This window comes from Galeopterus variegatus, unplaced genomic scaffold (genome assembly GCF_000696425.1).
Source record: "Galeopterus variegatus unplaced genomic scaffold, G_variegatus-3.0.2 Scaffold658, whole genome shotgun sequence".
Classification (NCBI taxonomy): domain Eukaryota; kingdom Metazoa; phylum Chordata; class Mammalia; order Dermoptera; family Cynocephalidae; genus Galeopterus; species Galeopterus variegatus.
The window spans coordinates 501653-514460 of NW_007726769.1; the positions used below are offsets into that span (position 1 = coordinate 501653).

Here is a 12808-nt window from a genome sequence, read left to right on the forward strand (position 1 = left end):
TTTTTTTTTTTTTTTTTTTTTTTTTGTCTTTTTTCCGTGTCCGGCAACGGATCGCAACCCTCAGTGTTGCCCCCGTACCGGACCGGGGACCGGCAACGGGATCGCAAGCCTCGGTGTTGCTCCCGCGCCTCGCTCAGCCAGTGAGCGGGAGCCGGTCTGTATGTGGGATCCGAACCCTTGGACGGGAGTGCCGCCGCACTTCCCAAGCGGCGCACCATCCAGTGCGCCACCGGGCCGGCCCCATCCACCTATATTTTTAATACAGAAATATACCATTTTAAACGGTTCTATATAAACTACATCAGATTATTATTCCTAGCATGCTGCTATACAAACCATTAGTAAGTATCTCACACGCACATAACAAGGTTGAGATTAGTTCCCTCTTTCAGCCTCCTAGGGGGTCTCCACATACCTCTCTTTTCTCTTTTCAGAAGTTTGTTCTCTAAGCTTTCATTTTTGGTTTAGCCGCTATTCCTGGGAGATCCTTGCTGAATCATAACTTTCTCAAGAATAATTAACTCAAAGGACAAATCTGGAGTTACGGGACATCCATTCCTTCTAAGAATCTGGCCATGGGGATCAGGAAGAGGTAAAGTCTAAGAACTTACAAGCAGAAATAACTCAAAGTACATCAACAGAAGACTGGTTAAATAACAGACATTCATATAAGGAATAACATGTAGTTATAAAACAGAATGAAGAAGCTCTCCATGTACTGATAGGGAAAGATTTCCAAGATCTGGTCAGCAAAAAAAGGAGTGCAGAACTGTGCACTGAATCCTATCTTTCATGCTAAAAAAGAGGAAAATTAAGAATCTATACTTTATAGATTCTACATATTTCTACAAAACTATAGAAGGAAATAGAAGACACAGAACAGTGGTTACCTTAGTGGGGGTGAGAACTGGGTAGACAGAGGACAAGTTTGAGGGGATACTCATCACTGAATATTTTTTCATACTTTCTAGCTTTTGAACCATGAACAGCACCTATTCAAAAATTGAAATTAATGGGCCGGCCGGGTGGCGCACTGGAGAGCGCGCCGCTTGGGAGCACGGCGGCACTCCCGCCGAGGGTTCAGATCCCATGTGGAGACTGGTTCCCGCTCACTGGCTGAGCACGGTGTGGGCGCAACACCAAGGGTTGCGATCCCGTTGCTGGTCCCTGGTACAGGCGCGACACCGAGGGTTGCGATCCCGTTACCGGTCAGTAAAAAGACAAAAAGGAATAAAAAAAAAAAAAAAAATTGAAATTAAAAAATATGGACTATAGCTAACAATCATGAATTATACATTTCAAATAGCTAGGAGAGGATTTTGAATGTTCTCACAACAAAGAAGGTGATGAGTGTGCTAATTACCATGATTTGATCATTACACAATGTATACAAGTACACATCACACTTCCCCATAAATATGTATAATTATGATGTGTCAATTAAAAATAAATACATGTGACTCTGGTGTTATAACACTGCACTCTAGCCAACTCAGTTAACCAGCCATCCCCCCTAAATTCTTCAAAAAGTTCATGGAAAGATTCATATTATCTTTCAATTCTATTTTTCCATGAACTTTTTGTAATACCCACATAAAAAAAGATATGCGCAAGTGGTTTAACACCATGAACTATCCCACTGAGACTTTCTGTGCTGTCAACATAGCAGTGACAGGAGTGCCTCTCCTTCAATAGCATGGGTTACTATCCTGGAAGTCCTAAAGACAATGTGCAGACTTAGCTATTATGTAGGTAGAGTTGTAGTGCTAAACTTTTTTTCCTCAAATGGAAAAAGAATGAGGGGGGTGAGAAACCAGTCATGACTTCAGCAGCCACGCCCTGTTGCCTTCACAAGGACGTTTCTGTGCAGAGCTACTTCTGCTTGTTGTGGCGCGCATCAGTTAGAAGGCTCAGTGCTTCACTTCCCACCCCCCATCTCCCCATGATTAGGGACAGCTGCAGGCAAAGAAGATCTTTGTTTCTTCGAAGTTCATCTGTTTCCCTTGCCAGGATCATAATTCTTCATTTGTGACATCACCATGAGCTACGGGGGGGGGGGGATATGTTACAAACAGAGGATTCTGTCACAAACTCAGGATTCTGCCTCCAGAGTGGGTAAGAGAGAAAAGAAATCCAAAAGACCGCCTTTTGAGACAAAGCTTTTGACTATGTAAACCTCAGAAAAGGTGACAATAGGCAGAATTGCTTTCCAAACGCACACACAAAAACCAAACAAAACAAACTTATGAATCACACTACAAAGACACTGTGGTTATTAAAACCAATGGACAGAAGAGTGATGCTAATAAGTTAATGCTAGGACTCCGCATAAGCTAATCAGATATATTTGCTACCAGATAAAAGACATTCACAGCGTTTGAGTTGAGAATGTTTCTTAATTATATCCTTTTATCAAGATAAAAGACATTCACAGCGTTTGAGTTGAGAATGTTTCTTAATTATTAACATTTATTAAGTACCTGCTACAGCAAATACCAAGCAAATTCCCACATGTGAAGCAACAACTCCCTTCCCTGGATAGTACTCGTGAATTTATTTCAAGTAATCCTGAAAATCTCTCCTGATCAGTGGTATTTAACCTTTTGGGGGGCCATCCACCTCCCCTTTTGAAACTCTAGTGTAAACTATTTCAAAGTACCGTCTAAGGAAGGGAGTTAGGAATTATACGGATCAGGCATAACAACTACAAGAGCTAGAAAGATATCTAGAACTTTTATACCTTTCCCATGTTTCAGATTTGTCAACCCATTTGACATATACATTTTCAAGAAATATCATACAGTCTAATATCTAAGGACAGTCTAATGTCAAAAAGGTGGTGATGACCAATTATTCAAAAATGTAAAATGGGCTTCTATTTTTGACTTATTGCTCTCAGTTCACATAAAACAGGAGTTAAAGCCAGCTCTCATTATTCAAATAAAAACGGATTATCCAAACCCAGTATTCAATTCTAAGTGGCTTTTCCTCTATTAATCAGCACACTTTTAGGCCTCTACCTTGCATCAACAACACAAACTCAAGTAACAAACTCATTCTGCTATTTATTATAAAGCTAAATGTAACTAAGAAAGTAAGTACCTTAACAAAAAATTAAAAACTTGTAAGAGATAAAAAAAATAAGGGCTGGCCACGTGGCTCACTCAGGAGAGTGTGGTGCTGATAGCACTGAGGCCACGGGTTTGGATCCCATATAGGGATAGCCGGTGCGCTCACTGGCTTAGCATGGTGCGGACGACACTGAGCCAAGGGTTGCAATCCCCTTACCAGTCAAAAAAAAAAAAAAAAAAAAGAAAGAAAATAAAAGGTCGGGCTGGCCCGGTGGCGCACTGGAGAGTGCGCTGCTTGGGAGCGCGGCGGCACTCCCGCCGAGGGTTCGGATCCCATGTGGAGACAGGTTCCCACTCACTGGCTGAGCGCGGTGTGGGCGCAACACCGAGGGTTGCGATCCCGTTACCAGTCAGTAAAAAAGACAAAAAGGAAAAAAAAAAAAAGAAAAGAAAATGTCAAAAACCCAATTTAAATGATAATTTACTGTTCTAGATATTTTGCACCATACTACTCCTCTTAATTATCATGCACGTACACACATATAGGCACTTTGTAAGAAAAGGTAGATGAAATGTTCTCATATTGTACTTTACCTTCCGAAAATCCCGCTTCTCAAAATCCATTTCTGCTATTTTCTCATACTCCATTACTGCATTAGCATTCTTGAACTATACCGGAAAACCAGACATGGAAAAATTTTCATGAAGTTGTAGATTCAATAATCACAAAAATCAACAAGGCCTTGATTAATTTGTTATTTCAAGAAAATCACAACAACAGACTTTTCACAAATCAAACTGATGAAGATGAAGCCAAGACTCCTTAACAGAAAGGCTAAGACCCAAACTTCACTCTCAGTTTGAACTTCAAGTTAGAAACACAAGAGTCATACCTTGAAATACATAAAATAAAGGCAATGCATTGCCAGGGACTGAGCAGAAGTTTTGAGAATCTTACAACATATCCAGTGGCAAATTGCATATATGGGCAGATGGAACCAAATTATGTTTTAGTTGCTACCAATTTGGTAATGATTTGAATTCACTTAAATTTTTTTTTGGTTGCTGGCTGGTATGGGGATCCAAACTCTTGACTCTGGTGTTATAACACTGCACTCTAGCCAACTCAGTTAACCAGCCATCCCCCCTAAATTCTTCAAACTCACTCAAATCAGTTCCCTGAAGCATCTGCCTCTTTTCCTTGCCATCTCAGAAACCCTCCAATTTTCATAGATTTTTTTAAAAGTCACCCAGGTGTGGTTGATGACAGAAGTGGGACTAGATCTCAGTTCTGACTTTCAAATCATTATTCCTACCAAATATACCACACTGCCTCTTTTGATACAAACAGGATCAGACCCATACCTCCTGTTGTGCCTGAGCATTTTTGTGATCCAGTTCTAGGGCTCTCTGGAAACTGCGACATGCTGCCATGGCATTCCCTAGAGAGAGGTGGCACTTGCCTTCTCGTAGATGTCCCTAGAAGAAACGTAAGGAGAGAAAAGCATGACTGGTCAAGCAGAAAGAAATCAACAGCAGCAATAAACACTCACATGAAACCAACAGGGGATGAAACGGCTAGAACAGTGGTTCTCAACCAGGGCAATTTGCCCTCCAGGGAACATTTAGCAATGTTAGGAGACATTTTTGGTTGTCACAAGTGGAGAGAGGGGTTGCTACTGATACGTAGTGGTTAAAGGTCAGAAAAGCTGCTAACCCTTCTACGATGTGCAGGATAGCCCTCCCACGACAAAGAATTATCTGGCCCAAAATATCAATAGTGTCAAGATTGAGAAACCCTGGGCTAGAGGAACTCAACTGTAGCAACTAAGCCTTCCCCAAAAGGCCCCATTACATACCCGAACAAAAGTGTCATCCAACCTCACTGACTGCTGTGCATCTCCAAGAGCTTCCCGGAACCTTCCAAGCATCATCAGTGTGGCAGCTCGATTACCATAATAGCTAGCATTTTTAGGACACATATCTACAGAAGAGATAGAAGAATGTAAAATAAAGAACAGATCACTTCTTTGAAAACTTATGGGGCATCTCCCATTTCCCTCAGAACTACGTCAAGGGAATAACACTATAAGAATATTAACACACTCTCTTTAGAAGACCACAGCCAAATTTCTGACTACCTGTGCAAATGAACAGCAGCAATGGTACAAACAATTTTAAAGGAAAATAAGTTATGGCTTTAAAGTGCACTGATTATCTTTTAGGGGGGAGGGGCAGGCTATTTATCATCTCAATAAACTATGGTTTGTATGAGATATTAAAATGAATTTACGTTTGTTGAGTTGGGGTGGGGAGACTAAGCAAGTTAGGTGAGAAGGATGCTGACAAGGAATTAAAATATGCTGGCGAACTAAGCACGGAGATAACTAAGACTTGATTTTATCTACAAAGGCCATTTTCTAAGATAGTAAATGAATTGGTAATGACTGAGATATATTTAGATGGGTATCTTTTCACCCTTTTTACCATAACGTTTAGTATTTCTGGAATTGCTTGCTTTTAATTTGCCAAAAGAATTGCCCACTCCAGCTAGAAAAGTTATCCCTTATAAGATCATTGAGCCTGAAGGAGTTCACACAGAAATGAATTATCAATCCACTAAGCAAAAGGCTATTTCTTAGAGAAGAGTTTTATTCATTTACTTTTATTTTTATTTTTATTTTTTTCTGGTGGTTGGCGGGTACTGGGATCCGAACCCTTGACCCTGGTGTTATAACACCACACTCTACAACTGAACTAACTGGCCAGTCCCGAGAAGAGCTACTGACACTTGAATAATATGGGGATTGGGGTGCCAACCTCCTGCACAGTTGAAAATCTGCTTTTAACTTTTTTTTTTGTCTTTTTCGTGACCGGCAAGGGGATCGCAACCCTTGGCTTGGTCTTGCCCGCACCGCGCTCAGCCAGTGAGCGCACCGGCCAGTCCTATATAGGATCCGAAGCCGCCGCGGGAGCGTCGCTGCGCTCCCAGCGCCACACTCTCCTGAGTGCGCCACGGGGTCGGCCCTTGCTTTTAACTTTTGACTCCCCCAAAACTTAACTACTTTGCTACTTAGGTATGTTGTGTCCTTTCCCGAGTCTCAGCTGCACTGCACTGCACGCATGCCCTGAGCCCTTTTACTTAAGTGGTGACTAAGGAGTTAAGTACTTAACTGCTAATAGCCTACTGTTACGTGTCTACTTAACTATTTGGTTAGGGATGTCAGGTATTCATGACATAATTTGCCAAAAATTTTCCAATATACTTATTGAAAAAAAATCCATGTGTGAGTGGACCCATGTTCAAACACCCTGTTGTTCAAGGATTTGCTGTATTTGGCAAATGAGTATTTTCTAGTGTAAGTACCAGGTCTTCTTACCTATGGCTTTTGTATAATAGTTATAAGCTTCATTGTAATCTTTCTTGGCATAGTATGCATTTCCTTGTTCCTTGAAAGACTCTGCTTCCCTGAAAAGAAAAGAGAGAGAGAGAAGCATGTTACTATGCTTGGGAATAACCTCTGTAATCTCATGGCAGCTATCTTTGGTTTAGAGCCCCTAGCACAATGAGCTGAAAGTTAGTGTGATACTTAAAGGAATTTATACATTTGTTCAATAGGGTGATGGACCAAAAGGAGGTGCTAAGGAAAGAATCCAAGTTCTTCAGATGCTATTTTTTGTCTCTTAGATACATTCAAACTAAATAAAGAAACCTCTCTCATTTTGCCTGCCTAATTTCGCTATTCCTGCCTGTAGTCATCTTCTCATAGGACAGGCAAATTGAGACAGTCCCTCACAGCAACTGAATTTTCATACCTATTTCATTTCCACTGTGTCACAACTGCTGCTGCTTCTGCAGACTTACAGGTAAATGAGCTATGGGTAATTCCATTCAGGGGCAAGTGATTTCTCAATGTGAAATGGCTCACATTCTTATAAGAATTTTAGTGATTTAGTCTCCTGAAAAGTGGTTCATGCATTTGTCGCTGGAAGGACAAGCAGAGCAAAAGCAGGTGGCAAAGGAGTTAAAAGCACGGTACATTGGTGCCTAGGATGGAGGACAGAGTGGAGTGACAGCAGAGACTGGATGACAGCGTAATATGAAGTACAGGCTGCCAGTGCCATGCGGTAAGGGGTAACCATCTACTGGTGTTCTCTCTGCCCATCCATCAATTCTATGTGGCTACTTATTGCCCCCTTTACCATCCCTCCAGCACCTTGTATATTCAGCAAGCAGGTTATATTAGAATTTTTTCCCCTACCCCAAGATCTTTTTTTTTTTTTTTAAATTTAAAAAATGACCAGTAAGGGGATCTTAACCCTTGACTTGGTGTTGTCAGCACCACGTTCTCCCAAGTGAGCTAACCGGCCGTCCCTATATGGGATCCGAACCCGTGGCCTTGGTGTTATCAGCACCACACTCTCCCGAGTGAGCCACGGGCCGGCCCTCCCAAGATCTATTTTTTGGAAATTGTGCCACTAGACAAATTGTACTTTCCTAAAGGAGCGATGTTATATAATTAGGAAGTATATTCCTGACAAGTAACTAGAATCAAATCAGACATGACCAGCAGTGTTTAAAGAGAACTAGCAACCTCTATCAAAGATAGCCAAAATCATCCTACTGCCCAACCTGCATGATTAAGCTAATTCTTTATTGAAATAATTACTGCAACATAACTAAATATCTGAGTATTTTTGTTATAAAGAAGAATCATTGTTTCTTTTCCTGTCCTATATATACACACAAAAGAACCTAGTTCAAGGTTGCCTGAAGTAGAGACAAAAGTCGTGGTTCTTAACCTTGGCAACGATATGGGAGTTTACGGCAGCTTGATTCTAGGGACGTTGGCATTACAGAGATTTGTGATTTATTTACTTGTGTATTTTAAACTATAAATTGGCAAAGCTGCCCTCCTTTTATTGAGGCAATCCTTCCTTTCCATTCTTCCCTATCACTGTCCTGGCAAGTCCTACTAACATGAAAAGGCTGCTAGAAAAAATGAGAAGGAAAATGGAAATGACCTATAAATGTTGAAAGATTTGAACTGTGATGGATGTAAATGTGCTTGAGTAATTTTATTATACCAACTGTCACAATGCTGTAAAGAGACCATCTGCTGTTAAAAGTTCTCAAGAAGAATCCCCTGCAAGACTTAAAGGACCAACTGAAGTCTTCCTGTACGTGCATACAATCCTGTAACTCTAAATTAAGCAAGGAACCATAAAAACTATGAGGCGCTTATCCTTTAAGAGCAGACATGTCAAGAGATTTGAAGAAAGGGCTTCCCCCAAACTGGATTTAACAGAAGTTGAGTTAAACTGCTGTGAAAACCGTCATAGTAAATTCCAAAGTAGACCTTAGGCCCAAACTGTATCTTAGAAGATCTAACTTCCTCTTTAGTCAGCTAGTGGCTAAGAATAAACAAATCCTTCAGAAAAACCAAAGGCACCTAGTGACTTGGATAGACATTGTGTCAGCAGTATAAAGCTTGTTAGTCAAAAGGGAAACAATCTATAGAGCTACTGAAAGGTACCCCTTCTTTCCTGAAACACTACTCCCAAGGAGGTGAGTTCAGCATTGGCTTCTAGTAAAAATGCAAAGAATTATTTCTCTTGAAGATGATTAATAATAACTGAGGCCAGATACCTTCCATATATTATCCTCTCTAAACAATTAGTCAGGTGAGTTTCATTATTCCCATTTTTCAAGAGAGGAAATTAAAGTCTGGAGGTTAAATAACTTGCCTGAGGTCAGGATGAGACCCACACTTATCAGATTCCGAAGCCTGTATACTTTCTACTGTGCTAAACTTTCTAATGCTCATTTCCAGCTATTGCTAAATACTTTAAAAATTAATATGTACTTCTGGGAATAAGGCATGAAAAATAAATATGAACTTTTAAAAACTAAAACACAAAGGAGCCCCAGCATATAAAATTCAACCCCAGAACAGAAATTTGGAATTAAATAAGCTAAATGACATTCCTAACAATTAGTCATACAGGGAGCAGGGCTCCTTTCTCTTCAAGATGCAAGACCTAGTGAACTGGACTTTGCCTCCCCCAAGAAACACATTTCATTTTAGTAAATGGTGAGTAGATTCCATTCTAGAGCAAACAAAGCAAGTAATGTGGAGTCAGCCCACAGAAAAAAGAACAAGAAGAATTGTGTTGTGACAAGTTACCATGTTTTTAACCTCACACTGCACAGCATCAGGCCAGAATTAGCTATTCCCACACAACTGCCTCATGAATAGGACTTATTTTCATAGAAACATGGCTGATTAACAGCTGCCTAAACAATAGGCACTTAGTGCTTTTAGACTGAATGCTTATTTTTTGCCTCCAGGTCCAGTGCCCAAAGTGGAGTCCCTCGTTCATTTTGAACCTCCCCACCAAATCCATAACAAGCTTTAACCAATGGGCCTGACCCTGCGAGACCAGCCGAGGAAGGAGTGGATCTTTGGAATACAGCATGGCAGCAGCAAGAACTGAACAAGGCTCATCAGGAACAATTCCAGGGTCAAATACATTCAAGTCCTGCCCTAGGAGTCTAATAAAGGGCTGAAGCTTGTTCAAGTTGCCCTTACAGCAAAGGGACTGAAAGATGAGATGTCAAAGGCACGGTACTGGAAAAGAAGAGCTGGTTAACACTGGAATTGAAGGCAATCTGGTGTTGGCATCTGTCACTCCACTCACTGCTGGGGTCAATTCATTTGATAAACAAGTGAGGCTACAACTGTACCTACTGAAACACATCAATAGCAAGAAAGGAAGAATTAGCATTAATTGGGTTTACCTGGACCAACTAAAAAAAAAAAAAAGGAAAGGAATCCCAAGGGACTAAATTAAACTACAGACTATTTTCTGTGGCTACAAAATTAAATTCAGACTAAACCCTGAAATATAATACCACAGCAAAATAAAGACTGGGCTATAACTGACTTAATGGCACTATTAACAGTTACAATACATCTTAAGTGCTTTTTCAGAGCTTCAAAGTGTTTCTAAGGAAGATTTTTAAAAATAGCCTTCTGCAGTAGATAATTTCACGGGTCCTCAACAGAGGAAGAGCTAGTAAGGCACCCAAGGTGGCTGCACAGGTTTCCTAACTCCTAGAGGCCTATTTTTTCCACTAGATCCTGTTAGTGTCAAGGTCTTTATACTAAAATGAATTTATCCAGTTCCCCATAGAATCTTTGGGTCAACGCTAAGCAGAATAAGCTTCACAGCTCTGATTCACCAAGAGATGCTAGGAATAACACTACCTCCACCAATCCAGACCTTTCACTTTAAGCACCAGCAACAAATTCTTGTGAAAACAACTACTAGAAGGTTCTCAAGAAAATCTGTCTTCTCTGGATCTCCCACAACAGGATCAATATTGGAGGACTTGGCCTTCCCTCTGACTTCCCACTCTTGGTCTGATTTGCTATTTAAAATACATTTGTTTTTCAGAAATAACCTCACCAGTTAGAAAACTGCAGCTTTGAAAACCTGCTCTTCTATACTGCACATGTGTTAAAATCTGTATATCCTCTGATCATGCAGTTACATTCTCTCTCTCCCAATTCAGCATTCATTCATTGCTGATGCTAACTACTCCAACAAACACTGCCAAGGGAATCATTTGGTGTCACACAGGTCTTAGCAGGGCTCAGCATCATATGATCAAATCAGACAACTTGGGCTTATGATCATCAGCCAACTCTGCACATTTGCAGCTCAACTAAATTAAAAACACATTAAAATGCCATAGTTGACATTGTAACATGCTCCAAATTAGGTGCCCTATAAAAATTTCCACTTTCTCTCTAAATATTTCCAAGTTGATCACTTATGCAAGATCTCTGCCTTATGCCACTAGTCTATCTTTTAGCAATTAAAGAGTTATTCAGAAACACTAGTCAGCTTCTGCTAATGCAGGATTCACTGGGTGGCAGGGGTTTTTTGTTTGTTTTTTGGGAGAGGGGTAGTTTTAAAAATGTCCTTAACATGGCTGGGTTCTCTCTGGAATTGCTTGATGTATCGCACATTTGCAGATTACTAAAAGAGGGATGAGATTCTTCATTATTTGTACAATATCATTTTAAGATTTATCCCATCCCATCCCATGAAGAATAAAGACTAGCATAGTTTTTCTATTCTGTAACATCTGTAACCTAATAAATACTGATTAAATTTCTATATGACAAAAAACCATATCACATTGCTTTTATTTCAAGTATTTGGCTAGAATAATATTTTTACTGAAGTTAAGCTCTTTCAATAGCATCAATAATAGCTTAAATCAAATAGATGCAGCAGCCTGAATGGGTTTTTGTTTCTGCATTTTCTTGATATATTCTGCTATTCCTGAAGGGGAAGAAAAATTCAGTTTTGCTAAAATCACAACCGAGAACAACATGATTTCTTTTGTTACGGCAGAGGAATATTTAGGCAGGGATTTGGTGGAATATTTTATTGGCAGAATGAACCTTAGAAAAGATACTTTTCTTTTCCCTCAGGCTATTAATAATGCAGTTGTCCCTCAGTATACGTAGGGGATTGGTTCCACAACCTCTCTGGGATACCAAAATCCGCATATGCACATCCCCGATATAAAATAGTGTAGTATTTTCATATAACCTATGCACATCCTCCTGTATACTTTAAATCATCTCTAGAGTAAGTACAATACCTAATATAATGTACATGCTACGTAAATATTTGTTACACTGTATTGCTTAGGGAACAATGACAAGAAAAACTGTACATGCTTGGTACAGACGCAATTTTTTTCCCCAGATATTTTTGATCTGTGGTTGGTTGAATATACGGATGCAGAACCCACAGACATGGAGGACTGACTGTACTATACTGCCAATGAATCAAATATCCTTTATGCATTCCTTATTATATTTGCTACTTCCAAAATGTCACCTTGCTCAATGATTATTGTGCCCCATTTCTTTTATTCAGCCAAATTTACTAGTTAGCCGTTGATCTAGAAAAGTCCTCCATCCTTCAGAATTTATGGGCTCTTGGCCAGTCTCAGCATAGAAATTCCTTCCCTCTTCCCACAGTTCGAGACCTCTTGTCCCCAATGGCATGTCACAGGGCCTGTTTCATGTTGTACTTTCTCTGACCTTCATAAACGAATAAGGTAAAAGGAACCCAGGAGGCTAACTTCCATTCCACCTTACCAAAAGCAAGTCATCCCATTTCTTCACCTTTTTAAAAAATCTTCTACTAATCTAGGTGTGAAATGTCAATCTGAGTTTCACACAAGTAAGTGAAAGCCATATATAACCTGGAACATAACATTTGAGTGCTTGCAAGTTACTATATGCTGGGTGCTTCATAATCATCCAGAGAAAACAGATGTGGGCTCTGTCCAACTGCTACCTGTTAGCAAAGCTACCTACTACCAAGCTTTCTTTACCAAATTTCCTATACACTTTAAAGCACAATTAAAATAACCCCTCGCACCTCCCCGCAACAAAAAGGGAAGGTAGAACACAAAGATGAAAAATTCCTTAACACACTAGTTCAACCTGTTCTCTGGACATTCAAGGGGAAACCTCAACAGGGGCAGAGCCAGAATAGACCCAAGATATACCAAGAGGAATTACAGATCAAGTCTACACAAGGCAGTAGCACTCTCTACTGCTCAGGCAGGGAAGGACACCAGGCCACATGCTGGAGTTGGCTGTGTCCTAATCAGTGGGGGGAAAAAAGCAAGCAAGCAAGCA

The 12808-nt window shown here is 40.3% G+C and overlaps 1 protein-coding gene across 3 annotated transcripts in view; it reads right to left on the minus strand.

The window, feature by feature from the left end:
• Positions 1-12808, minus strand: part of DNAJC7 (DnaJ (Hsp40) homolog, subfamily C, member 7) — a 31089-nt gene that overhangs the window by 10217 nt on the left and 8064 nt on the right. For all 3 annotated transcript variants that reach the window (XM_008571082.1, XM_008571080.1, XM_008571081.1), the window contains exons 2-5: positions 6452-6540; positions 4931-5055; positions 4437-4550; positions 3666-3740 (exon numbers count right to left, since the gene is read on the minus strand). In XM_008571082.1, the coding sequence (XP_008569304.1) occupies positions 3666-3740; positions 4437-4550; positions 4931-5053 (312 nt within the window). In that variant the 5' untranslated portion in view covers positions 5054-5055; positions 6452-6540. The remainder of the gene's footprint in view (positions 1-3665; positions 3741-4436; positions 4551-4930; positions 5056-6451; positions 6541-12808) is intronic.